Source organism: Zootoca vivipara, chromosome 7 (genome assembly GCF_965207765.1).
Source record: "Zootoca vivipara chromosome 7, rZooViv2.hap1.1, whole genome shotgun sequence".
Classification (NCBI taxonomy): Eukaryota; Metazoa; Chordata; class Lepidosauria; order Squamata; family Lacertidae; genus Zootoca; species Zootoca vivipara.
In genome coordinates this window covers 29,963,028-29,991,013 of record NC_142590.1, presented here as the reverse complement: position 1 = coordinate 29,991,013, position 27,986 = coordinate 29,963,028, and the positions used below count along the sequence as shown (strand labels likewise).

At 38.8% G+C, this 27,986-nt stretch overlaps 1 protein-coding gene across 8 annotated transcripts in view; it reads right to left on the bottom strand.

The window, feature by feature from the left end:
• Positions 1-1,672: 1,672 nt before the first annotated feature.
• The window catches only part of USP33 (ubiquitin specific peptidase 33), a 32,504-nt gene continuing 6,190 nt past the window's right edge, over positions 1,673-27,986 (bottom strand). Inside the window, exons 4-24 of one of the 8 annotated variants that reach the window (XM_035122529.3) lie at positions 25,560-25,622; positions 24,284-24,421; positions 22,830-22,932; positions 21,632-21,701; positions 20,890-21,003; positions 19,692-19,770; positions 18,513-18,912; positions 16,328-16,468; positions 14,373-14,485; positions 13,492-13,664; positions 13,306-13,400; positions 12,670-12,703; positions 10,917-10,962; positions 9,921-10,101; positions 9,652-9,778; positions 7,991-8,157; positions 5,993-6,074; positions 5,276-5,384; positions 4,591-4,693; positions 3,719-3,787; positions 1,673-2,838 (exon numbers count right to left, since the gene is read on the bottom strand). In XM_035122529.3, the coding sequence (XP_034978420.1) occupies positions 2,681-2,838; positions 3,719-3,787; positions 4,591-4,693; positions 5,276-5,384; positions 5,993-6,074; positions 7,991-8,157; positions 9,652-9,778; positions 9,921-10,101; positions 10,917-10,962; positions 12,670-12,703; positions 13,306-13,400; positions 13,492-13,664; positions 14,373-14,485; positions 16,328-16,468; positions 18,513-18,912; positions 19,692-19,770; positions 20,890-21,003; positions 21,632-21,701; positions 22,830-22,932; positions 24,284-24,421; positions 25,560-25,622 (2,565 nt within the window). In that variant the 3' untranslated portion in view covers positions 1,673-2,680. The remainder of the gene's footprint in view (positions 2,839-3,718; positions 3,788-4,590; positions 4,694-5,275; positions 5,385-5,992; positions 6,075-7,990; positions 8,158-9,651; positions 9,779-9,920; positions 10,102-10,916; positions 10,963-12,669; positions 12,704-13,305; positions 13,401-13,491; positions 13,665-14,372; positions 14,486-16,327; positions 16,469-18,512; positions 18,913-19,691; positions 19,771-20,889; positions 21,004-21,631; positions 21,702-22,829; positions 22,933-24,283; positions 24,422-25,559; positions 25,623-27,986) is intronic. The other 7 variants (XM_035122530.3, XM_035122531.3, XM_088673214.1 and 4 more) reach the window with 7 other exon arrangements.

The following is a 27,986-nucleotide window of genomic DNA, read 5'->3' as shown; positions in this document are numbered from 1 at the left end:
GTTCGCTAAATACAAAATTAACTCTGACACACTGTCAAAAATCAAAGGATACTTTTAAACAATAGATCAAAGTTTCAATTCAAATTTTGATTCATAGTCACTGTTTAACCCACAGAATGAAACAGCATTTTAGCAAGCATTAAAGAGTAGGCTTGGTAATAGGATTTGATCAAAAATCTTGTGCCTGTTTTTGTAGATACTTGGCCCTGGCTAATGATGAAGGAGTGCAATATTTCAGTTTGTTTGATCTACCATTTGAAAGTCGGGGAGAAAGGAGAGGGATGTGTTGCTATGGCAACAAGGACATCTGGATTTTAAATACCATATTATACAGAAATGTACCCAGAATAGGTAAAATAGGTTAAGGTAGAATAGGTTAAGCCAAATAAGGAATTAATTTTCCTGAGAAATCTTCATACATTGTATGATGCACAGATAACCCAATAATCCTAAATCTTTTTTGGTCATATTTAAAAATAGCAAGCACATCTCAAATTTCATTTTATCAAGCCTAAAAGATTTATGAAGCCATTTATTTAAGCAAATGCTTCTGGCTTCATGAATTACTTACACCCAAAGCATTTGGGTACATACATAAATTACTATCTACATTAGATAAGGCAACTATGTTTTGCAAATAGTCATAGTATTTGCAACTGGCAAAGGCTATTTCTACATTTTTTTCTATAACCATAAGGCTAACATATGTTCTGTGGGCCAGAAGCTTTGTTTTTAAGTAAAACGTGAGTAGTGCTTATGAATATGTACTAACTTTCACACACAAAAATCTCGGGGGCTCTAAAGAGAAGGTATAAAGCAGGGGTCCCCAAAGTAATAAGGCCCGGGGGCCGAATACGGCCTAATCGCCTTCTCAATCTGGCCCGCGGATGGTCCGGGAATCATCATGTTTTTACATGAGTAGAATGTGTCCTTTTATTTAAAATGCATCTCTGGGTTATTTGTGGGGGCTGCCTGGTGTTTTTACATGACTATAATGTGTGCTTTTATTTAAAATGCATCTCTGGGTTATTTGTGGGGCATAGCAATACGTTCATATTTTCCCCCAAAATATAGTCCGGCCCCCCACAAGGTCTGAGGGACAGTGGACCGGCCCCCTGCTGAAAAATTTTGCTGACCCCTGGTATAAAGTTTCCAAGTGCTACAAGAGAACCTCTTGATAAAAAAACATGTCCTAACTTTACACTGTAATGACCAAGAACCTAGAATTAAGATGAGACTATGTTACAAATAAGGATAAATGGGAAAGTCAGAGTCTTGTTTCTCAAAGTTTGGGTTCTCCAGAGGCAGGAAAATGATTTAGTCTACCCACAGCTTCAATTCTCAGCATTTCCAGGTACGACTGGAGAGCCTCTGCCAGTCAGTGTAGATAATACTGAGGTAAATGGTCTGACTCAGTATAAGGCAGCTTCTGATGTTCCATTTACTAGAATGAAATTATTGTTGCACTTTCATCCTCTGGACTGCCATTTGTACTGTAAGTAAACCATTTTGACTCAAAGGTGAGCATGCTTTTGAAGGTTTCTCCAGTCAAAATAGATCTCCCCTTTCATTTCTGAAATTGTACATTAAAGCACAGCAGCAACCTATAATACATATTCCTAATATATGCCTTGAAGTTAAAGTTCAATCACTTGCTTAAAGTTCAAACACGTTATCATTTTACCATTAGTTTTTATTGAACTAGCAAATAATAATATTGCTTATACGTTAGCAATATTCAGGAAGAAACACATTTGGGTGACATTCAACATTTCAATATGAATAATCTAGAATGCTTTTGCAGTCTTGCTTAGTGTTATCATTCAACATCTGACATCATAAATCATGCCAATGAGCATTGCAGAACTGTACAATAGATTTTTCCACATTAAACTATTGATGCTTTTAATTTAAAAAAAAGACTAGAAAATTTTTCAGGTGTGCAAGCTGCTAACATACCCACTTCATGCTCTCAGAACACACACTCCTAAAGACTATGGGTTTGTTTAATTACACATACTATTGATTATACTAGCTTACATTCAACAACAACTTATCAGACAGTTTAAACAGTAGGAAGTTACTTATACGCTGCTGACCAAAACCAATGTTTCATCTGAATCATTAGTATATATGACACACTCAAATAAGAAAATTATTTAATGCAAAGTTAATTATGTTTTTCTATAGTGCAGTGCAAATAAAAGTGAAGCATAACTTTTCCTGAGTTTTCTTAGGATGTTAGAACCATTTTGTACAATCTAACAGCTTAAAATATTTATATTTCATTTCGTTAATATTTGCTAAATTGATATCCCATCTTTCCACCATGTGGTGTTAAAGACCCTTTAAATCTTGTCTTGACAAGACCCGATATGAAAGAGCCTAGAAATTCATAGAGATATTGAAAATAACAGTTAAATCCATCATCTCTACTTTGCATATGTACAGCTAATGTAGAACAAGGAAGTTATCCTAGGGTCTCTGATAGATTCTAAAACATTTTTAGAATTTATATATTACAAGTCTCAATTTGTTTCTCACAGACAGAATAATGCCCAACCTCCCGTTATCTCACAGGGAAAACAAAAAATAAAACAGAAAAACAGACAAAAAAATCTTAGGAATGTATGTTGTTAACTGGATGCTATCTCATTAGAATTTATCCATGGGTTGGTGGCTACAGACCACGTGTTTCTAATTCAATCTTATCTTCAGTTTGTAACGATTCAGGTTCAATTTGAGCAACAGGTGGTCGCAGGATGATTTCCGGTCCTCCCCCATAGATGGACTGTAGAAAATTCCATGTTTCTTCAGAAATCTGTCCCGAATCAGCTCCTAAAAAACATTTTGGTGAAGGTGAAGCCGATATTCAACTAATGATTTTTGAAAACAATCTGCTTATAAGTGATATATTTTAATACCAAGCTCCAAATCTAAGCACAGCAAACTGTGCAGATGGCATTAACTGGATGAGGGTAACTATTTAAGATTACTTTAATTTTTGCAACAGTGCATGCAACTCAAGCCAATTACATTCCACATACTTGGCATTTTGTTCTTACAAGTAAATATTTTATAAAACTCGAAGGGCTTGACATTTACAAGGAGACTTAATGTTATAGAGGAATTCTGCTATGCATAAACTTCACTCTCACTCTCTCATTTTTAAGTCAACATCTTGGAACAGCTACCCACATATTTTCAAAGGTTTTCAACCCTTCACCCCCTTAGTAATAATGTGGACTAAAAAGCTGCATGTTATCCAATGGATTGTACAGCAACTGATGGTAAATCCATGCTGCACAGACTTTTAGATATGAAGTTTCACACTCACAGTCCTTAATTTTTGCCTTCAACATAAAATGTCATTTTAAAAAACAAAGACAAAAAATAGAGCTGAAGTACTACTGTTTTAAATGGAAGCTAGTAATCTTGAAACAACATACATCTCAAAACACCTCATATATGTGTTCAAAGTCAGTGCAAGTGTGTTTTTAATGATGGAACAAAAAAATTTTAAAAGTGCCAAGTTTTGATATTTCCTAAGGTTTTATTGACTTTGTTTTTTATCTGTATCTGTTTTATCTGCCTTGGGAGGTTATGTAAGGCAATAAATGAACAGAAATAGAAACAAAACTGTAGAAAGACATGCAAGCAGTCACTGGCAGAAAAAGAAAAACTGCATGCATAAGAGATTGTATCTGTAGACTCATACCTTGTTTCAGAACCACAGATCCACATTTATTGACAGCAATTTTGGCATTGTCAATGGGCCCTGGAGGATCTAGAGATACAAAAATGTTAGGATGTAAGGTAATAATGAAGTGATATTATTTAAAACAAAAACATCTCAGAAAACTACTCCAGTGCTTTCTTCATCTTCCATTTTTTCTCCTTTGGAGATGTAGCTAATAAAACATTACACACTTAAAAGTTATTAGTAGACAGCATATCCAGCATACCCAGGAGCACAATTCAAAAACTCATCTACAAGAGCAAAAGAACTGCCCATCTTCAGATGGGCTTTTGCTTCCTTTTTTGGCACAGCAACCACCTTGCACTGTAAACAGCTTTTAAAAATACATCTGAATCATCTCCCAAAACTTTAGATGATATTTACAAGCAAACTATCCATTAAAACTGTTGTGAAGTCTTCTGAACCGATCTCTAGAATCATGCTTGCAAATAAAGCAGATTCTCCTCTGGTGCCTTAATACCTAGCTAGTGTTGTAGCTTCCTACATGCTGTTGCATGCCAACAGCTCTATTATGTCCTATTCACTGTGTGTTTGTTTTTTCTGTACTAAAACAGGCATCCCCAAACTCGGCCCTCCAGCTGTTTTGGGACTATAACTCCCATCATCCCTAGCTAACAGGACCAGCGGTCAGGGATGATGGGAATTGTTGTCCTAAAACAGCTGGAGGACCGAGTTTGCGTATGCCTGTACTAAAAGCTCTTCATAAGAGTTGGTATCTGCCTTCTGACAGGTGTTTTTTTTTTATCAGTAAATTACTGTGATAAAATTCTAAGTGCATGCTATAAAAGGTACGTCCTGCCTACTTAATAAGAATTTTGAAATCTACTCACCACTGTCCTTGCCCTTCACAAACCCTTCCCATTCTCTGAACCACTGCATACTGATGCAATAGAATATGGATGGAAACTCCTCCTCTTGGAAGGCTCTGTTGAGCTGAGGAACACAAAGCAATCTCTAAAGCACTTGATTAAATTGTGGTGCCTTCTCATGAGAAGCAACTGAAATATTCTGAACAACATTTTGACAATTTAACCACAAAAGCACACATGAGCTTGTATCTGAAGCATTCTGTGAATCCTGACCCAATACTGAAATCTCACCACCGCTACCCCACACTCCAATGTGGATGCTATGTGAATATGAAAGAGTCTTCATGAAAATATAATATCCACCACTATAAAAGGCTAACTTTTCTTCAGTACAAAAATATTGGATTGGAACCCGAGTTGGCAGTCTTTAAATGTATGGGCTCCTTCCATTTTGGAAAGCTTCTTAATCTTGCCGGTGAAGTGGGTAGGGGAAGATATTATTTTCACTCTCTCCCTTCTGCACACCCATGCCTCCTGCCACACTGTCCCAAAAGGGCATATGCCTTGCCAGACCAGATTTCCAGAAGGCTCAGGGGTTGCTGGAGAAAACCATGGGAGTTTCTTGTGAGCAAAATTCCACTCACAGGTTCCGGATCACTGTTTTTATGAAGTTTAAAGAACTTAACAAGGAGAAGGAATGTATTACCCGAATAAACATTTCCAGTTCTGTCTTCCTTCTTTTCTCTATTTTTTCTGTTTCCATTTGACAGGTATGACAAACATAGAGATGATTAACAGCTGGTCCTCCACCATACCTGCAATCACAGAATATTAAATATTTTAGAAGGGTCAAAAGCTGTGCATTGAACCAAGTTGTTCTTTGCTTGAACAATAAATGCTGTAATTTGCTCAGCACGTTTCCTACTTAAGTAATATTTCATCAATAGGAGCAACGTCCCTGGAAAATAAGCCACACACATTTTAGTTGTGCACAAGATAGCTTCTCTCTCTCATCTTGGTATTCACTGGTGTAATTCTGTTCTTGGAAGGCTCTTTAATCCAGCAAAGGCTTAAGTGAATGGAAGGCAGGGATATTATTTTGCCCATTCTTCCTTCTTTCAGCATCAGCTCATGCACTTTTCTGGAGAGTCAGATTTTGGGGAGCAATGGGAGTTGCGAGGGGAAGAGATGATGATGATAATAGTGATGATTATGATGATGATAATAAAGCACTCTCCTTCTGTACACAGAAGCTTCTGCTGGATTAGACCATACCATGAGCAAACCACCATTACTGGATAAAATGCAAAATCTGTATCAAAATGTGAAGAGGCTTTATAGACAAATAACTTCCTGCATTTATGTACAGTGTATGGACCAAACATCAAAAGCAATTCATTTCATCTTGTAAACAACAGCTTACCTGCTATACAAGTTGTCCCATATATTTTGAGGTAGCACTACTACAAGGTCCTCTATAGAAGTAGCCTTGTGTGGAGGAACTCCTGAGGAGCAGACATAGTAAAAAAAAATTCAAGCAAAACTATTTACTATATGTTCATGTTAACTATTAAAGAATATCATATGCTTCAAAAAGCCTTATCAATGGATACAGTTTGAGCAGGGGAGAGGGAATACAACTTCTGTCACAACCAGCTTTTAGCAACTTGTGCAATTTAATTGTCAGAACAAATGCATGCTATAGCTTTCCCAGAAGTGAGAAGGGAGATCACGCTAGATATGAGCTTGAAAAGCAGTTATGAATGAATGTGTATGCAAAGATTCAAAATATCTTAAATTTGCACAATAGTTATCAAATTGCAAAACAGAATATTTCAAACAATTGCACAACAGGTTTCCTCATCCCTAACCTTTCTCTAGTATCTACCCTTTCTATTTTCATCTTCAGGTTGCTCCTGTATCACAACTATGCCTGTCATTTATACCTGGAGCATCTAGCAGGACCCCCAGTAAGTTTTAAGTGAAAGTGGTTTCCAAAATCTCTCACAAGAAGGGAAAGCCCTCTTAAAGGGCCGTGGAGATATGGTAGCATGGGTCAATCCATCTCATGAGTGTGACACCCATTGCTACATTTGTGGGTGTTTTGACAACATTTGCAGAAATGGTTCAAGTCATTGAAAGGTAGTCACTGCTTTCCACCTTCCAAGGTTACCCACAGCAGCCACGACAGCCCATGGGTTTTAAGGGAGGATGCAGGTTGTCAGAAGCTGTATCCTTGGTTAGTATACTCTGCCTTGCCTGTGTAGTCCGTCTTGCTACTTGCAAGTTGAACCCAATAAAACTGTGTTGTGCCTTTTCTCAAAAATTAAGAAAAATGTCCCACACCTATTTTTCACTCCATCTCAGCTCTCTTCCTACCCCTGTGAACACAAGTAGATATACATTTAAAAATGTCCTTCACATCAACTTTTGATAAACAGGTGTCTGATTTTCAAACTTTAAACAAAGAAATTATGACCCGAAGCGAATGTGGAAGCTAATACTGCTTTTCCTTAATATTATTCCACAGAGAAGTGTGTCAATCCGTCAAAAGAACAGAAACAAGTTATCATGTATGTAAGATTCCTTATGCAAATACCAGCCATAGCCAATCTGAAAACTGATATGATTTGAATGACTTTGTAAGAATTTCAGGAACGGGGAAACAAAATCAAGCAAACTGTTCCCCAAATTCAAGCTTTGATGGCAGCAGGATAAAGAATGATTTAAAGAAATATGTGTATTTAGGAGCTCACAATTTAAGGATGCCTTGTATTTTTGTTCTCTAACGTAAGTCTAACCCCTGCCAGTTTTATTGTCAATCTGCTTGAAAATTAGAGGGCATGATCATCTTTCAAATGATTTTTAGAATGCAAAAACTTAAAAGACCCAAATAAAATCAGAAATGTTTTGCCTGTCAATGCCTGAAGCAGTAGGAAGGAAAATGGAAAAAAGAATACAAGCAGTAAATAATGTGCTGATTTTATTATGGGTTTCAAATTAAATACTATTATCAGTGAGTCATTGCTGGCAAGTAATGATATACCAACTGCTGCACCATTCAGCTAGCAAGCTAAACAACTTATATCTATGGTTGTAATTCTTAACCAGCAATATCCCTCTTCACATTTCAAAGTGAGCGACTGGGGAGGGGGTCCCGCCCGGGAGGCTCTCACCCCAGCCATTAAAACAGGCAGGCGAGAGCCCAAAGGGGCGCAGTCGGGGCTGAGCACCAGTTCCCTCCCCTTTCAGGACTGAAGAGGTTAAGCTCAAACAGAAGCCATTTCTGAAATAGATACGACCCAAGGGGGAGTCGGGCTATGACTGCCAAGTAGGGAGTCAGGAAGTTGTCACACTACATGATAAGATAACTTATTAGATAACATACTCAATTATGTATGATGCATAATTGTGCTCTCACCTCCATGTATGCAGAGGAAATCATTATTTGAAATAGGTCCTGGTTCTGCAAAAGTCCTGAATTTGTTCAACCACTGTCTGGAAATATAAAACTGGAGAAGGCTTGGTTCCATTATATTAAGGCTTGATACCTTCTGTCTCTCTTTTTTAGCTTCTTCATTGCTTTTTCTATTACAATAATGAAAAGAGGTAATACTGAGAACATTAAGTAACATCAATAATCATCATTATATCTATATGAGATTATTTCAATTTGTGTGAAATAAAATGCAAGCTTACACAGTATGATAATTGTAAGTCACTGGAAAGATCTGCCAATAAAATAAGGTGCAGTGTTTCAAATTTGGATGAGTTGCAAATAAAAAAATATTTAGGATATAGTAACTGGAAATATGAATACCCTAACAAGCTAGCACATATTTATATTTGTGTGTGTACATCAGAAGCATAGGTAACCCCTGAGCTTTATTTTAATAGAAGGAATTGATCTGCACACATTACTGGTACAGATGTCAATTAAGTACAGTTGCAATTAATTTGAAAATTAGTTCCCCAGTTTATCAGAATCTATGTACTTGGGGTCAACATCTAGGTCTAATGCTTGCAACACAGAACAGTTTCCCTAATAACATGTTTAGCTCTTTACATAATTTGGCTACTATTTATTTGTTCAGAGGTTAAATTTATTGTCCCATTTATTAGAATGTCTTTGCTCTTTAGACTGGAAGAGTAGTTCCCTCTCTCCCTGGCCCTATTCACATTTCAATAAAAGCTCAGCTGCAGGAGCTCATAAATTTCAAAGTACTACAGTGAATCCCTTTGTCCTCCAGGTTTCAGCTGCTGAACTGTGAAGTGTTCCTTCTTCTACAGTTGAATTCTATCTGACTCCAGAATCCTTCCTATGTGCATTCTCCTATGAATTTAAATGAGGAAACACCAGCTATTAATTCAAAGTGAACTATGCACAGTGTCCAATTTCACTGTGGCAACCTATCTGTGAATTTGAAATATATTACAATTTATTTGAAATGAAATGAATAATATTCAGGTTTTAAGTCACTTTAGCTTACTTTCTAATTTTGCAATAAAATGCATGGCTGTCAAAACAAAATTTCCAGATATGTTAGAATCTGTGGTCCTAGATAATATTGTACTAATCCCATCCTCCCTGACTACTGCCCAAGCTGGCTGAAGATAATGGGAGATGGAGTACAAAAATATCTGGAGGGCCACAAATTCCCAGTTCCTATTATAAATAAATACTACAGAAGAACAGAGGTGTCTATTTTTACAAGGGTTGATGTTAGGGCCATGGTTCAATAAGTTTCAAGAATATTGTATTGTAAAAAATGCTCGGAGGGGAGCTAGGAAAAATTAAGTCAGTAGAAAGGCCCAGAAAAAGAAGAACAATGAGTTGAAAAACGTTAGAACTGTGGGAAAATACACTACCTCACTGCAAAGCAGCATCTTAAAAGAAGTCAAGCTTTCTATATTGGCCCACAATTACAGTTGATCAGAAACTCTATCCAGCTCTTTGGAATACTCTCTTGAAACTCATGCAGGCAAGAATTAACAGCTAATATGGTCAAATACCATGCACTGGGTACTAACAAGAAATTTACTCAAGACAGTATTTTAAATCCTTGTCCCTTGTTTTCTCACCTGTAGAAGAGAACATAAGCTTCTGCATTTTGAACTGTTGATTCAGTGACTTCTGTGACACTCTGATCATCAAACTCATACCATCGGTTATTTAAGTTGTTCCGGCAATAAGCTATATAATGTCCATCTAAATTCAAGAACAGTTAAGATAATTTTCGTCAAAGTACTGTAAGGCAAGTCAAAACTAAAACATATTAACACAACTATTTGATTCCACCCCAGTTGCATAATATGGATCCAGAAAGAGAATATATACTATATATACTTACTGATGGCAGTTCCATGGTGACAGATTACTGATAAGAGATCATACATCACTATTTGAGTTGGACTGTCCTTGGCAAGAAAAGGTTGAAGATCAAGTCCTTCCAAGGGAAAGGATACATGAGTCCCAATTTTTGTGGAAAACATAAGGTCATGCCTGAATCTTTTGAGATGAATGCACAATATCTATAAAGAAGAGTTGACACTCATTCAGAAACTGATGCTTGACAACTTAATACTAAAATAAGAGGCAAACATTTTACTACTGCTACCATGTTATTAAATGTATTGCGTTCTGTCCTTTCGCGCTCTCTCTCTCTCTCTCTCTCTCTCTTTTTTTACAAAAAAGGGATGTTCTATGGGCCACTTTATATAATACTACCAAAGATTTGTGTTTAGTTCAGTGAATAAAGACATTTTCCTGCACAGGTGTACACTTTGTAGAAAAAAACCCCATGTAACTGGTCATAATGGAATATTATGGGTTGCATCCAATGCCATCTATGTGAAAGCAGAATGAACTTGCACTATGGAACTTCACCTTCCTCTCCTCTCCCATGCAGCCTACCACATGCCCTCAAAATCTGCTGGATGGTTAATGGACACTCTGGAGCAGATTTTTGGGAGCACAGAGGTAGCCGCAGATGCTTTGTAAAAATATTTACTGAGTGCCATGCAGTTGCATCCATGTGCCTGAGGAACTGATATACGCTTGTGCAATCGGCTGGAGGATGCTACAGATCTGAGTACATGCAGGGGGTGTGGGAGGGAGAGTACAGGAAAGCCCATTGTACAAGTGGATATCTGATCACACATCATCAGCTTTTAGCCTTTTGTGTAGGTGCATCACCATTTTTAATATCTTCATCTGAGTAAGTGTGCAAATGTGACTAGATAAAAGCATCTTTTGGGAAGCCAGAATGCAGCTTTCACACTATATTCACAATTATCTATTATGGAAAAAAACAACACTATTATTTTTTTAAAAAGAAAATAAATACCTCAGGAAAGTGTTGAACTTTGCAGAATTTTACTCCATTTCTTAACCTAAAGCAAATTTAGTAAAGTTGTAAAAAAAAGTATCCAATGCAAACATTTAAAATAATGATGTTTTAAATATTGTACAATACCCTGGATATTTCAGAATTGCTAACTAGAAAAAGGGCTATCATCTTCAAAAGAAATCACAAGGTTGGAAATGATCAGAAATTAATTAGATCTTATTTTCACAGACACAGGGCATGGATATGATCAATCTGCACATCACATGCAATCATTCCTTCTTGGCAACCAATGTAGTCAGCATATATCAGAAAAGGCAATGTGAGTCTCCTGTTTATTAATACAGTTCCAAAAACATGCAGCAAATGCACACTCAGAGGAACATTAAGCACAGCTGAGGAAGGAGAAGTCACAGCATGCCCCCAACTAGCCTGAGGGGCATTCAAGTTTTACTCAGAGTAGTCATACTGAAATTAATATGTCTAGGTTAGATCATTAATTTTAAAGGTCTCCTTTGAGTAAAACTTTATTCTGAGGAAAAATGGGGAAGGACATTGTATTTGACTGCAGGCCCGGAATCAAAGTGGGTGGATGACCAGGGGTTGGACTAGATGATCCCTGCCAATTCTACGATTCTACAATTCTATCTTTGCTTCTGTCTGCAGCCTTTTGTCATATATTTGGTGCTGCACCAGTGTCCCTACAACCCTCATGAACCTTGGGCCAGGGGACAGAAAAGAACTGAAAGGAAGCCTAGAAAATATTTCTGTATATATCAAAGCATCTGTGCACTTATGGACATAGGAAGATGCTGTATGCCAGGCATGTCCAACAAGTAGGGTGAGATCTACGATCCAATATAAAAACTGGCAGTGATCTACCACCCAGGGATGGGTGCATTGCTGGCTGCTTCCCCCGAGGGGGCAGGGATGGGTGCAGGGTGGGCAGGTAGGCGCTGGCTGCTTCCCCCGAGGAGGCTGGGATGGGTGCAGGGTGGGAGGGCGATGTGGATCCTGCCTTCTCCCCCTTCCTTCCTCCACCCCTCCCCTGTCAAAGAGAGCCACTCAGGTGATTCCAATGCCGATCCTGCCTTCTCCCCCTGCCTCCCTCCACAGGCGATGCTGCTGCTGGCCCTGATCTCGCCTTCCCTCGTCAGAGACCTGGCTCCTTCTCGCCTGCCTCCCCCCCCCCCAGCACACATCTCTCTCTCTCTCTCTCTCTCTCTCTCTCTCTCTCTCTCTCTCTCTCTCTCCTCAAATCAGCTGGGTTGCGGAGCTCTTTCATGCCCGGCTTTGGAGCCATTGTCTTTCTGGCTATTGAGGAGCATGCTGTGCTCCAGCTGCCTTGGGCCCGCGATCGACCCAGATCAACCTTCAGGTGTCTTCTAAAAGTTTTATAGTTCTTTATCTCCTTGACATCTGATCAGCAGACAGATGTCCTGTACACCTTGTCAAAATCCTTGTGCGAGGAGTGCAGAAGTGATGGGAAAGGGAGAGGCCACTTTTCCTGCACTCTGCCTTTACTTGCAAAATGCTTCTTCCCACTTTCTGAAAAGAAAGAGGTACTTTGGATCCTCAGGCTGTGTTTTGTAGGCAAAGGCAATGGAGACTTTCGCTGCAAAACAAGATTTGGGGGAAGTGGGAGGAAGGGGAAGTCCCACTGTATCTGCTGCTGCAATTTTGGATCTCATCCAACAGCTTTTAAAGTAACCACATATATCAAATTATAAGAATTTAAGAACAGGCCACTTACTTTTTACACTTTTCACAACTGTACATATTGTCACCTGCAGACATTGCGGGAAGGAAAGCACAACCATTATTCTAAAAACATATTCCCACCACAGCCTGCACTGAGCTTTTCTGATTTTGCAAGACACTAGGTATTCAAGATATTCTAGCATCAGGAATACATGCACTACATGGACTTTCACTGATTAGATATCCGCCCAGGTAGCTTAAAAATATTTTTGTTAATAAATTGTAAGATTGGGCCATAGGAAGCTGCATTATACTGAGTCTGACTACTGGTCCATCAAGGTCAGTACACCAACTACAAAGGCTCTCCGAACCCTACTTGAAGATGCTAGGGATTGAATCAGGGATTTTCTGCATTCAAAGCAGATGTCCTACCAATGAGCCACAGCCATTCCCATCAATTAAAAGTTTAAAATGAGATTATTTAAATTAAAGGGATAAAATTTCTACACTGGCTAATTTGAACCTTTGCTCTGAACCTTTGCTCTGTAGAAGATATTGTCAACTGATGGTTCTGCAACAGTGCAAAAGGGAACCTTTTCTGGACCTTTTAAATATGAAAATAGGTACAAAAAGTAAGAGGTATGGTGGTCATATTTAGTAAGACATGTGAAAAATATGAATTTCTTACCTTTCAGTTCATCTCTAGCAAAAAAGGCAGCAAGACAATCTTGTAAGGTTACTGTTGGACCCCAAAACCAGCTAGGAACACATGAGACAACAAACCTGAAATATCATTGACAAAAAAACAGCAAATGTTCTGCCAGTACAGCAGAAACATCAGTTTAAAATGTTCAAGCAACGCAAAGAAACAAACCTTTTGAAGTATTCCATGAAAAAGGCTATCCAGCCCTGAGGAGCATATGCTTCACCACAAGAGCCTGCCTTTATAAGAGAGGTCTGATGACTTGCCGAATGCAGCTTAGCAAGGTCTTCCTTGCCTGGAATAGGCAATGACAAGTCCTGGAAAGTCTCCAGGGTCACTGACACCTATTGCCAAACCAAAGGGAAGATGATTAGGCCAACACCACCTTCTTTTAAATTGACCCAATAACAATTCTATATTTTAAATTTGGTTCTTAGGAATTATCAACATTAAATTCCACTTGTGGCTAATTACAGTGCTTTGCTCCAATAATACCACTAGATGGCAAACTACAGGCAATCACAGGTAATTCACAACTTTCACGCATATAAGGTAACTTGTGCACATTCAGCTTTACGTACTTGGCAATTAAAAAAAAAAACTTAAGAAGGGAGTGGGCTTCCAGGAAAAAAAGACTTTGGCATTCCCATTCATAACCCAATGTGTTTTGAGTATACACAATTTTGATTTTAGGCATTTTAGGCACTATGCCCGGAATGTAACCCCAAAGTAAGTCGAGAGTCGCCTCCACTGTATGCATGCATGTATGCATCCACTGTAAAGTACTGTAGTACCATGTGAACATGAAAATTAACAGTAGCTATTTGGGACTAAACTAAGCTGAAAAAACTATTAAGAACAGGAAACAGACCAGCCTAAAACTATGAGGACGTCCAAACTAGAATATTCCAGGAACTGTTTGCCTATTTCAAGTGGATGAATAAATATATTCATGCTTCATTTTTAACAACTTCTTTTACCATATAAGGGAAGAGAACTTACACAAGTACCAACGGTGTATGTAGCAACATTTATTTTATCCCTTCACTTACCCGGTCACATGTTAGACACTGTACTGAACTTATGATAGTCCCATCAAATATGTCAGAAATAACACTTCTGAATTTTTTGTGTTTCTTCTTTTTGGGGGAACATATGGTTGGAACTAAAAAGAAAAAGAAAAGAAAATTAAAATCAGGACAGAGTTGAAGTACAGTAACTTTTTATTCTACTCTTCATCTGGTCTCTATGGCACAATGGATCACTGAATCTGGCTGTTAACCAGAAGGTTGGTGGTTCAAGCCCACACAGGGATGGCTGTGGGCAGAATTCCTGCATTGCAGAGGGTTGGAGTAGATGACCCTTGGGATCCCTTCTAACTCTACAATTCTATGATTCTAAGAATACCAGACCTACAGTTAATTCTCACTTTCTATTACTATTTTTGAGAACCCCACTAACAAACATTCAGAAAAATAACTTTAAGAGCAGAACAGAAGACATCTGAAGGCAGCCCTGTTTAGGGAAGCTTTTAATGTCTGACGGACTACTGTTTTTTAATATTTTGTTGGAAGCCGCCCTGAGTGGCTGGGGAAACCCAGCCAGATGGGCGGGGTATAAATGATAAATTAAATTAAATTAAATTAAATTAATTAATTAAAGTATTATTTTAAATATACAGTGAGCCAATATACAGTGAGCCAAAAAGCAAATCCACTTTATTACAAAACATTGCTTATTGAGCTGGCCGGGTAGCAGATTCTTTAATATAATTCTACAAGGGGAGAACTTATATTAAGTAAGTACATTTCACATTAACATGGGGTCTTTGGCACAAGACCTCACTGCTCCCATGCCACAAATCTGCATGACAGATGGCGATAAGAACACAGCCAACTCTTTGACTATTCTAGACAGGGCTGTCCCACAAAAATTATATCTAATAAGGAAATTTGGTATAGACAATGACTTAAGGATTCTATTATGACTTCTGCAAGCCTTCTGGCTTTGAACAAACCATTGGATCTTTCAGATTTGATGGGAGACAAAGGCCTTGCCTTGTAGATGCAGCAAAATATGATAGCAGAACAGACTGCACTACCGCAGGTTGGAGATAAACCTTTTTAAGTGTTCCTCTATGTATACACCCCCTGAAAGTAGAAAACTAACAGATTCAGGGAAAAGATTCTGACCTAGCCCTCTCCTACTGTGCTAGTTTTCTATTTACAAAGACACTTAAAATAAATTCAGAATGTGATTCTGCACCTGCAGCCTGAACTGGCACAGTCATTCTATCAACTCAGCCATCCGCCACTAAATTCTCACCTCATTCTGCTGCATATACAGACACAAAGAAAGCCTCACATGCAGTGTCCACAGCACAATCCAGAGAGACTGTATGTGGCTCAATCCCTACTACTATGTATGTCAGAAGAAGAAAACTCCTGTGTCAAGCAATGGGGATATAAATGTGCAAATGAAACAAAAGACAGTTTAAATACAAACTAGAAGAGAATTTTCTTAACTAGCTTTTTAAAGAACTGGCTACATGAAAGTATGAAAAAGAAACAAAGCAGATGAAGGAATAAAATGTGACTGGAAAACAATAGGATATTTTAAGCTGCTCTGACAAATTTGCCAAAATGATGCAACTCCCCAGAGTCATGCAGTAAATAAATAGAGGCTTTGGTGCTGGTGTTTGGTCCCTAGATAGAAATCTTGTGTGCTTGCCGTTATGTTATTGTCTTAGCGTTTTGTTGATGGAATGGCATACCCAAAGCCCTCAAAATAGTATGGGGAATGGAAACAGATAAAGAGTTCTTAATGTCCAATCTCACTGCTGGCACCCACCCACAGTGAAATACTGAAAGACCAAAATTCATTTCCAATATGTATTGCTGAAAGGGGGTGGGTGAATCAAATAACTTAATGTTGTTATTTTAATCACTTAAAAGTGTTAGCACCAATACAGGAAAAAAGCACCAAGTAACATTAGGGAACGCTATACCTTTTTTGTTCAAGGGTGCCAGTCCAGACCAGAAAGTACCTGATTTGGGAGGGCTGGTTGATAAACGTGCATTCCCCCCATCTTTTGAAGGAAAACTTTGTGGCATAGACACATCATTCATATGGACATCATTGATATAGTCTGTAAAACACATTTTAGCCAAATAAGTATTACTAAATTAAAATGAACCAAGAGGATGGAGTTAAAAATTAACTCTGACTGTCCAGAGTCCTATTTGTTATTAAGTTTAAGAAGCAGAGTCAAAATGCCCTTAAAAAGAAAAAGAAAACAACTGGAATCATGAGCAGGGTAGAAAATGAACAAAGGAAGACTAGGAAAGGATGTGAACCAAAACTGCCACAATGGAAAACTAAGCAAATTAAAAATTATAAATTGCAAAGGAAAATAGAGCAGGGACTAGTCAAAGAAGAGGGACACTGTGGAAAAATTGTTTAGAAACTACAAAAAGTGTGCATTTTGCCACATTCAAGACATCATTCAACTCAAATGTTTTAGCCCATACAGACAAGAACAGCAACTTTCATACTGGCTAAAATGTCTAGCCAGTTGTGTTTATAGTGATAAAATTAATAAAAAATATTATTTAAAAAAATGTCTAGCATCAACCAGATATTTCAGCAATATTGCCATGGGTCACCACACTCTTTAATCTTAACTTAGAGAAAATGCATAGCTTTTGCTGTGAAAAAATGCACACACATAAGTTTGCAATTTCTGTTTGCAAAGAAAAGCTCATCTCATTACAAAACAACTTTCCATTTCTGCCAACACATGGGGGTAGAAACTGTCAAGTAAATGAGCAAACACTCATTTCTCTAATACGCAAATGATCACATACAACACTACTCCGTTCTAGCCCCTTCTCATGCCAAGTAGTTTACTTCACTCTTAAAGTGCACTCATCCTTAAACTGAAACAACATGTTGAAACAACATGTTGCTATCACTTGGCAGAGAAACATGAGAAAGCAGTGGCAGCACATGCCACACCTGCAACAGAGCTGGAAGCAACTTCTTCCAACCACTGTGGTCAACTAGGTTCAGGTAGGTAGCCGTGTTGGTCTGATGCAGTCGAAATATAAAAATTAGAGACGAAAGCTTATATCTGATATCTGAGGAAGTGTGCATGCACACGGAAGCTTATACCAATAACAAACTTAGTTGGTCTCTAAGGCGCTACTGGACAATTTTATATATATATATATATATATATATATATATATATATATATATATATTTCGACTGTGACCAACTAGGAACTGTTCTGGAAGCCCAAGAGACCTTGGAGTGCCTTTAACCAGCTTTAGCTGGTAAAGCAGCTACAGTATCTGGATAGTGTGGTGACTGCAGCCCATGCACTGGTACTGCATTACTACAAGGTGCTCTATATGGGTCTGCCCTTGGGAAGAGCTACCGAGTGCAGAATGAAGCAGCTAATATCCCAACGCAAACACTGAGCTCCAGTTCAAAATTTCGTCATTGAATGCATACACCAGACACATTTTATTAATTTTACCTGGAGGAGTGCTGTTAGTTCCTCTGTGTTACAGAGGCCCAACTGCTCTCAACCAAAGTCAAGCACTTAAGTGTCTTCAGCAGGCATCCTTGCTTTTAACTTTCAGGCATCTCCTGAAGACTTTGCTAGCTGTTGTTTATATATATATATTTAGTAGGCTATCATTTTAATCATTGTTCTATGCTGCTTTCAGCATCTTTAATGTTTTTATATCGCCATACACCAACCTGATATTTTAGGAGAAGGCAGTGCAGAAACACTTGCATAAATAAATAAGGGAAAACCAGAGTCACTATCACTTGCTTTTGTTGCTGGTAGAATTCAGACAAGTGCCTCCCCCCCAAGTTGCCTACCTCCCCAAAGTCTTGTACTATCTGTTCTATTACAGAGTGACAGAACTTGGCCATTTTAATATAAAATTGCTGCACCCCTTCCTAATAACAGCTGATCAAACAAAAACAAATGGTCCACTGCTGCAAAGTCAACAACAAATTCAAAAATATTCTATCCTGTAAGAGCTACGAAGCGAGATCAAAATCAGTAAAATAACATTGTAGCATGGCACAGTAGTAAGGTGGAATTGAATCTTGTAACAGATGTGACTGAAATATTACCCAACACTTTTTCTAATTAATAGCCATACAATCACCTGAGTATCTGCTGTGTATTTGCACCTTCACTGTTTCCTGATTGTTCAAAAATTCAGCCGTTTCAAAGAAATTGTATATGTCTTTTTCTATGTCTTCCACTGAGCTTGTTTTGTTCATCTTGGTACACAAGGATTTCTCTTTCTGATTGTCTTTGGATGCATTTTCATCATCCTGAATTAGCATTGTGTCCTCTGCTTGCTCCTCTGCCACAGATTTTGACCAAGCCTCATTTTCTACCTTATCAGTATTATTGCATGATTGAAAGTCTACATCTGATTGACTCTTCTCTTCTTCCATGCTCTCTTCATTTGCTGGGATACTATCCTCTATTGCAATAACAGGCTCTTTTAACTCTTCATGTAGTAAATCCATCAAACAACGCAAGAATTCCTGTGCATCCTGAAATTTAAAATGGTAGGTACAGCATTGTGCTTTATTCAGATGAGTACTTCAATGGTGCTAGCCACTGAATAACACTAAAAACAACTTTCAAACAGCTCTTTGAGTTTACAGCAGTGATTCCAAATCCCACAAGCCCCAGATCATTTGAAAATTGCTGATGGTCTTGGCAGACCAGTTAATGATTTTTCTGCCTGTTGTAGCAAATGTAATGCATTAAGCTACACACTGTATTACTTTTATTTGTATTGCTCTGATTCTTATATTTTATTTTATTACAAAATAAAAGCTCCTAGTACCCTATTGTGGTCTGTATCTGGATTTAAACTGTTCTAAATGTTCACATTGCACTTTACGGGTTGTATCCAATGATGCACCTGCAGAATTCTGCTTGTGCAATGAGACTTCCTGTTCCTCTCTCCACATATCTCCAAAATCTGCTCTGGAAACTCCTCTGGAGCAGATTCTGAGGGTGTGTGGTGGGCCAGCAGGGGAGATGAGGGGAAGTTCCATTGCTCATGCAGACGTCTGCTGCAGTAGCAGAACAGCGAAGTTGGATATGACTGTAATTTTGGACCTAGGCAGAATTATATCAACTACTCTTATTCATAAATCAAGAAGTGGAAAAACAGCATGGATTGTAAACATCATCTAACAGCTAGCCAAGAATCCGAAGTGAAATGTATTATTTTACCTGCAATTTTCATTTCTTTGAATGCAACTTTACTAAATAAAATTTTCCTGTAGTATGCATAGAGGAAGCCTTAAGAAAAGCTTACCTGTTGAGAATAGCCTCGAAATGTTGGATTAACTGTTTTAATTCCTTGAAACAAATTTGTGGGGACAACTGCTCCAGGTCTGGAAGAAAAAAATATTTAAGTGCACTTACAACTTTTCAAATGGTTTAAATGTTTCAGTTTCCTAGTACAGTATTCAAATTGCAATAGTTTTTAAACCAACAAATCAAAATGCCAAGAGGTTTCTAAAACTGCCTTTGGATACAAAATCTGAATTTCATCTCTCAGCATCCTGTGACATTATAGGCCTATTATCACCTTTCTTGATTCTGTGATTGATTGGGTACACTGTTTGGGATAGTATTGATGTCTCAATATGCCTTTCATGCATCATGAAATATTCATTTCATGCATCATTTTTTTATTCCTTTCACACAAGACTGGTGTCTGAAGAAGTGTGCATGCACACGAAAGCTCGTACCAATGACAAACTTAGTTGGACTCTAAGGTGCTGCTGAAAGGAATTTTTTTATTTTGTTTCGACTACGTCAGACCAACACGGCTACCGACCTATAACACAAGACTCTACTCTTTCATGTGTACATCTAATTCTGTACCATACACATAACTTAAGAACAATCTAAGAAAGACACAAAATCTTGCTTGCTTGCCACAATCTTTTATATTCTGAGTCAAACTATACCAAAGTAAACAATAAGAATTCTATCAAGGAAATGGTGAGTTTCAATTACAGGCATCTTTTTAGTTAATTGCTGAAAGCTGTGTGGGGCACTAGAAGTACCTTGTCTGACTTCAATAGGTGATGCCCCAAACTAAAGACAGAAAAAAATTACAATGCACTCAAATTATGACCCATTTCAAATAGAGGTCATATTCAATAACTCAGCCAAATCCATACGAACATGCTAATTGCTTACAGTAGGCCTTCCATTCAGGTGCTTGATTAATGTTATATTATCATAATTATAATTATTGTGGGATAATTTACATGTCATAACCCACTATGGAACTGAATAAGCAGATGTAAGATTGTCATTGGGAAGATGACTCCAAGAGTGTGCACATTATGAAAAATACAATTCTACTTCATGTTTTCTGCTAAACAATCATTGAAACTCTAAGATTTTCAATGTTCACTAATTACCAAGTATTCTACTGAAAATATATTTGTGAAAAGCTGATTTAGAAAAATTATACCAGTACAGAAGTAGCACAATACCTGCTTTTATGCCAGAGTTCTGTCATCAGTTTGTAATAACTTCTGCAGATGGCTGGTTTCTTATCAGTACGAGCTAAACTCCCACAGTCAAGGAAAAATTGGGTTAATGGTGGGCTGGCAAGAAAGGGAAAAAGACCATTAGTTTTTTGAGACAGTGCTAAATATGTTAATATTACTTCAACCCCAGTTATATGGTACAGCTCTCCTTTTTAGATAAGCTCCCTTTTTCTAGTAAGAGACACTTTGATTCCATAAGGCTGATACCATCTTGCACCTTCAGCATCTGATTGCAACAGTAACAGATCTGTTTAATAATATATTAATAAAATGAGATGCAGTGTAACAAAATGACCACACTGCTTCTACACCAATAAATATTGAAGAAAAATAAAAGCCTTTTCTAAACTTTTGGTTTTTAATCCTTCTCTTTGCATTCATATCATCAAGAAATTGGATACACTTGAGTTAGCAGAGAAAATCAGGGAAAACAGGAAAAGAGTTCTGTATTTCATAGGATAACTATGAGAATGTAAAATGAAGACTCATATTAATTTAATTTATGAGTTTGAGGGCCTTATGAAAGGGCATATGGTCAGGATGTGCCTCCTGCAAGTTCCATAGGCCATACAACTCACATAGTAATATTTATGCTATAACCTCTACCCTACACAGCTTCTTGCTGATCTGGAATTTCTAACAACTGAAAGGCACACTGCCCTACAAAGAGGACTGTTTTTCTTACCAATTTGAAAGAGCTTGTAAAGCTGCATTCATGTAACAAGTGTTTCCAATATTTTTCAAGCCTGTCAGACCTGCAAATAATGAAAAACTGCTAAGCAAGCAAAAAAAAGGTTACAATATGTGTAGTAGGGAGTTTCTCACAGATATTTAAAAGCAACATTTTAGCCTGTATATATACATCAGGGGTCCCCAGACTTACCGGGCTTTGAGCCGGTGCCCGCTGCGCCGACCGCGCGGCGGGCCGGAGGGCAGGGGAGTGCGCGCGCAGCGGGCCGGAGGGCGGGGGAGTGCGCGCCCGTGCGCATGCGCACACGGTCGGGGAAAATCGCCGAAAATCGCTTGTGCGCATGCGTATGGGCCTCCCCCGACCCGGAAGTGCATCGGAAATGACCTCTTCTGGGTCGGGAGAGGCCCATACGCATGCGCACAAAGGATTTTCGGCGATTTTTTGCCGATTTTGAAGATCGTCGCCACGCCGCGCGCTGTAAGAGCGGGCGGCGGCAGCGGGTGGCGGGGGTCGTCGCGGGCCGGATTGGGAGGCCAATTGGGCCGCATCCGGCCCGGGGGCCGTAGTTTGGGGGACCCCTGATATACATAGTTGCTCAAAACTCAATGAGAGATATCCAAAATCAGTCAAACAAGCCAATTACTGTATTTTCAGTGGATCTACTCTGGGTATGGCTTATTTGGCTATCACCCAATGAGACTACCTTCTAAAATATGTTTATTATTATACCATCCCAGTAAGAAGTGTGGTCTCCAAGGATTGGGTGGTTAATTCCAACAATCTGTGAAATTCAACCCCCACTCACTGCTCTTATAAATTGAATAAAAGTGTGTCCTCATTTCTCCTCACATTTTTATCTTGTCTTTAAGTTATATCACTGACAGCAGTCACCACAGATCTAAACAAATTCTTGCATTCCCTCCAAGACCCTTAGAAACGTCCAATTTCTCTCTCAACCCAGCTTCCTAGATGTCCCGCTGAACACGTACATTTCAACAGAGACAGTAGGTAACTAATTAGGGTCAGAAAACTGAGATGTAAGGGTAAATGGGACCTATAAAACAATTGTGTGAAAGAACGTAAAAACACACATGAAACCACTGATGAGATAGAATTTCAATGAAATTATGAATATGGTACTAACAATTTGTGTCAACTAACAATATTTTGGTGAACTTTTCAGTTATATTACCTCTTGCCTTGAATTCATCCTCTTCATCTACTTGTACATCAAGGTCATCAAATGTTGCAATTAGAGGAATTTTCAGTGTAGGGATACTAGGTAACCTAATATCCTTTGGGAAAGATTAAGATACAAAGCATGTGAAGCCTTGTGTTGTTCCTGCAAATCTTACTTTTATTTGTATATCATTTAAAATCAGCCTGTGAACATTATTTACATCAAGTTCTAAAGCATGTTTTACATGCAAAGCCAAGAGTTTACTGGCGTGTATATGTCACAATTTTTTGAAATAACTTATCAAGAGCATAGGTTTCTTATAGGAAGATAAGAAATATGAATGCTTCTGAGGGCTAGTTGCTGAGATCACAAGTGGGGAGAGTGTTGATACACTCAGGTCCTGCTCAAGGGCTATCGCCATCTGGTTGACCACTGCAGTACCACTTAATGAAAGCAGCCATGTTCAATTTTTCCATTTCACTTTTAAAATTAATAGTTGTTATGAATGTCAGTATATTAAGGACATATTTTCATAATTCTTAAATGAAGTTTCCCAGCTGAGCTTGAATTCCATTTCTCAAGGTAGCTCTGAATGCTATATGGCAAAGCACTTTCAAAACTCAGGGGAAATTCAAAAGCAATTTGCATCATTTTAAATTTTTTTAAAAAGTCAGAAATCCCACTGGGTATGAGCAATGCCTAAAGCATGCTTGAAGTGCCTCATTGGATCCCCATGAGTGATGCAACTGATCACTTTATGAGTGATCATAAAGTATTAAAATATGCACATATTACAATATCAGTTTTCAAAATTAAAACACAGGAACAGTGTAATCCTTTGTTTACACAAAAGTAAGTCCCACAATTCAAAAGGTCTTATTCCCTAGCAAACACACATAGGACTGAACCCTAATAAGCATTTATATAGCCCTCTGAAGGTTTTGAACCTCTTGAATATAGATTCTAAAATTAATTGAGCCTTTGGCATGGCTCACATGACGTGATAAGCCAAACCACAAACAAAACTGGCTACAGCTCGTGGTTAGTGAAGAGAGAGCTTAACTATGGACCTGAGCTTGGACAACACACTAAGACTAAGCCAAACTGTGCTTAACTCAATGCAGGAGCAAAATGGGACTGTAGAAGAGCAAAGTGGGTACAAACTGTTCTGCAAAAGCCTGCATGTTTGTGTAGTTGTGTAGTTGGTGTAAACCATATTTGGTTTACACTGCCATGCAAACTGATGTAAAATCATCAAGAATTTAGGACTCTATAGATGCAAAAGCAAAATTACTGTACTACAAGGTTTGTTAAAAGCTTCCTTAAACATATATTTAAATTATCTATTGAATGTTTGTGTAGAAGACTAAAAACCTGATTTCTTAATTGAAACCGCTTATAAACCATAACCATACATAAACAGCAAAAAAAATATAAAATCCCAGATAGTGAACTTGTCTAATTACCTGTATGATGTGAGACAGTCGAACATTTTGCAGTGAAGAATGAGACTTCAGTTTTCTATCAAGAAACACTTCTTTGCTACATGCATAACACCAGACACGTAATGTGGTAAGGTTAACCGTTAGACAGTGATTTGTTTCCTAGAAAACAAATGCAGAACTAAATCTTTTTAATACAGTAAGAACAACTGTAAGGAATTGGGTCTTGCTTGTATGGACTGTTGTATTTTACTTGTATGGAAATGTGTATCTTTGTTTAAACGTAATGTTTCCACAGACTGTTATAGGATTAACTAGCTACATCCTGACATTCTAAACTTAGGGCAATGAGAACTCCATTGTATACATGAGAGGCTGCACATCCATCACCAGCTGGCAGGAAAATAAAAAACTCCGAACTGCTTTGAAACTGTAACCCAAAGGGAGTGGATTATGATTGACATGTGGAGTTTATATATAGGGATACGCAGCTGAGAAGTGGTGGCACCTGGAAAAAAATGGGGTGAGGGGACAGAAGAGACAAAATATATTTCTAGGTGGGCAAGAAAGAAAAATAACAGCAATGAGAGCAATTCAGGTATGGAGCAGGGGGTAGAGCTCATCCCCCCGCCACCCAGTGCTGCCTATGCAACTGGGAGGCAATGAGTTTAAGGTGGAACTCCACATGATACAGACAAAGGAAAAAGTGTTTCCTGGGCTCCATGGAGACCACTTCAGCTCTTAACAGCAGAACGGTAAAAGAATGTGGTTGTGCTAGTTCTTCACGTTAAAGGTGTTTTGCAACTGCATGCTTCCTCTCCATATCAACTTTCTTCCGTAAAATGAAACCCAAATAGATTTTGGAAATACATTTTACTTAGAACAATGCCTTTGGCTTTTTATTCCCAAACCAACTACTATTTTCAACAAAAATTATGAACAAAAACATTATTTTAAACTCCAAAACTTGGATATAGTTGCTATTTACCCTGGTATAAAATACTAGCTGTTGCATCACATTTTCCTACACCATCTGCCAATAAATGTAACAATAAGGTTATCATGAACAATACAGTTAAATGCTGGAATCTAAATTATGTATTCAGCTATTAAAGGTTCTGCTTATTGAAAAAGACATCATTGTTCATATTTGCCAAAATTAATCAATTATTTATTTTAAATTGAATCTAACCTCCCTGTTTATCAACCATACATATAAGTAATCTCTACACACCAGAAAGATTTAAAAGTAAAAGATGCGTTAACTTGTCAAAACGCTGAAGTATTTTTACATACATACCTCTGAATGTATGGTACTGTGATCTATATGAGACTCTCCACAACCAACATATGAGCATCTATTCTGTCAAACAAAACAGAATCATTAACAAAATGCAAAATACAGTAATGTAGTTGGCACATAATTCAGTCCTCAGCAGGAGCAATTCACAGTATGATACAAATGGGGCGGCACTTTATATTATCAGCTCGAGTAATTATCCCACTTCACCAAGAATGCTTCTTCTAAAACTTAGGGTAATGGAACATCGCCAAAAGCAGCTTTTGATGAGGCATGATGAGTTGCTGTTGAAACTATTAATGTAAAAAGGTACACAACAGGGCTCTCTAGATTGGATTCTATCGACATAGCAAGTCAGTATCAAAACTCTACTTGATGTTAATAGTTCTACAGTGCAACCTTTCAGGCTAATTTCAATTCCCAAGTAAACACCTTTTACTGATACTTGCATAAATAATTACCTATAGTTAAAGCTGCAAGAAATACAATTCAGAGCTGTAATGCTAAGTGTGTCAATGCTGCTGACCAATAAGCATTGCAGAGGTAACCACTGCTAAACTGCATCCTAAAGTACCTTCAATTCGAATGGAAAGCTAAGAATTGTGAAGCAGAGTAAGACATTTAAACGCACAAACTGAAGCAACTTTTCCTTTATAATAGTGATTTTAAATCAGTGTGCCGTGGCACCCTGGGGTGCCTTGAATGATGGTCAGGGGTCCCATGGGCAATACTAGCCTCTGTCCCTCTTTCCTCTGATGCCAACTTGAGTCTCTGCCTCCCAAAGGCTTGCACAGTTGTTTGTTGCAGCAGCCTGGCTACAAGCTCCCCAAGCGAATGGTGCCTCTGGGGCTGGCCAGGGGGTGCTTCCCAGGCCCCAGTGGGGCAGTGGGGGATGGCAGCTCAGAGCCCAGGGACAGCAGCTGCAGCTGCCCAGAGGACTCCCAAGGAGAGGGGAGAAGAGAGCAGGCTCCACAAGGTGTGCAAAAAAGGGTGAGGGGCTGCTGGCTCTGCAGGTAAGGGGTGACGTAATGGGGCTCCTGAGTCCCACAGGGGTGCAGCAGAAAGAATGTAGTTGGTCAAGGGAGCTGTGGACCCAAAAAGGTTGAAAACCTCTGCTTTATAAGAATGAAGTCTTGCATCCAATGTTGTTACTCAGCTGTTGGTAAGGCTTCCCTCAGTGGAACAGGGAAGAAAGGTAAGCCCTGCCTCTCCCAAATCTCCTCTGAAGGGTTCCCCAACTCTTAGGAACAGATTTAGTCGGGGTGGGAGGCTGCATGGAGGAGGATAAATCACTTAAAAGTGCTTCTCCCCATTCTGCTGATGAAGGCTTACTGTCAGCTGAGTGGTGACATTAGATACAACCAAAAACAAAAAAAGTAGATATTGTGCAGCACTAGCTAGTCAATAATGTAGCAACTGTAGCTATTTTTCCTTCAGATAATGCCTTAAATAGGGTTAAATAAGTTGCTTATTGCAACAACTAGAACACAATTAAGATGGATTGTATAACCTACATTATGAAACCTTTATTATTATGCAGACCACAGAGCTCTAAAGGTTTTCAGTGCAAGTAAGTCTAGAATTACAAGAGCTAGTGCAATGGCATGTCTTGCTTTCTCAAGCCCTTACAAATCATTTTCATTCAGTTTGGTGGATCTACAAGTAGTTCAAACAAGAAAATGTATATAATTATGGCAACGCTTTGTAGATTACAATAACAGTGAATGTGATTAGTAATTAGGCAGCACAGCAGAAATCAAGAGCAAGCAGCAGATTGCTGGAGCTCCTTTTTGGATCTAAACTTCTAAAGAAAAGCATCCACACAAAAGGCAGGGACGGTGTCCAGTGACTTAAGTGGCACTTCTTATGCAGGAACAACTACACAGCTTTATGCTTATATGGCAGAAAGCTGACAACTAACTTATAGTATACCAAACATTTCTTTCTAAAGTGAAAATACCGTGTTTCTCACATTTTAAGACACTGTCTTATATTTATTTTACTCAAGGAAATAAGCTTATGGTTTATTTTCGGGGGTGTCTTATTTTTTTTTAATTACCTCCTCTTCCTGCTGCGGCTTGGCGCCCGGAACTGGCTGCTGCTGCTGCTGCTGCACTGCTGGGCGCTTTGTTGGCGCTTCAGCAGGGCACGCTGCTGGGTCCCGCCGGGTTGGGGCTCCAAGCGGTGCACACTGCGGCTCTTGCTGGGTCCCGCCGCCGGGTCGGGGCTCGGCGTGGCGCATGCTGCAGCTCTTGCAGCATCCCGCTGCTGGGTTGGAGCTCGGCAAAGCGCGCGCTGCTGCCTTTGCCAGCTCCCGCTCCGTCGGGGCTCGGCTCGACGTGCGCTGCTGCCCTTGCCAGGTCCCGCTGGGTCGGGGCTCAGCTCGGCTCGGCACGAGCTGCAGGTCGCGCAGGGTCCTGCTGGGTC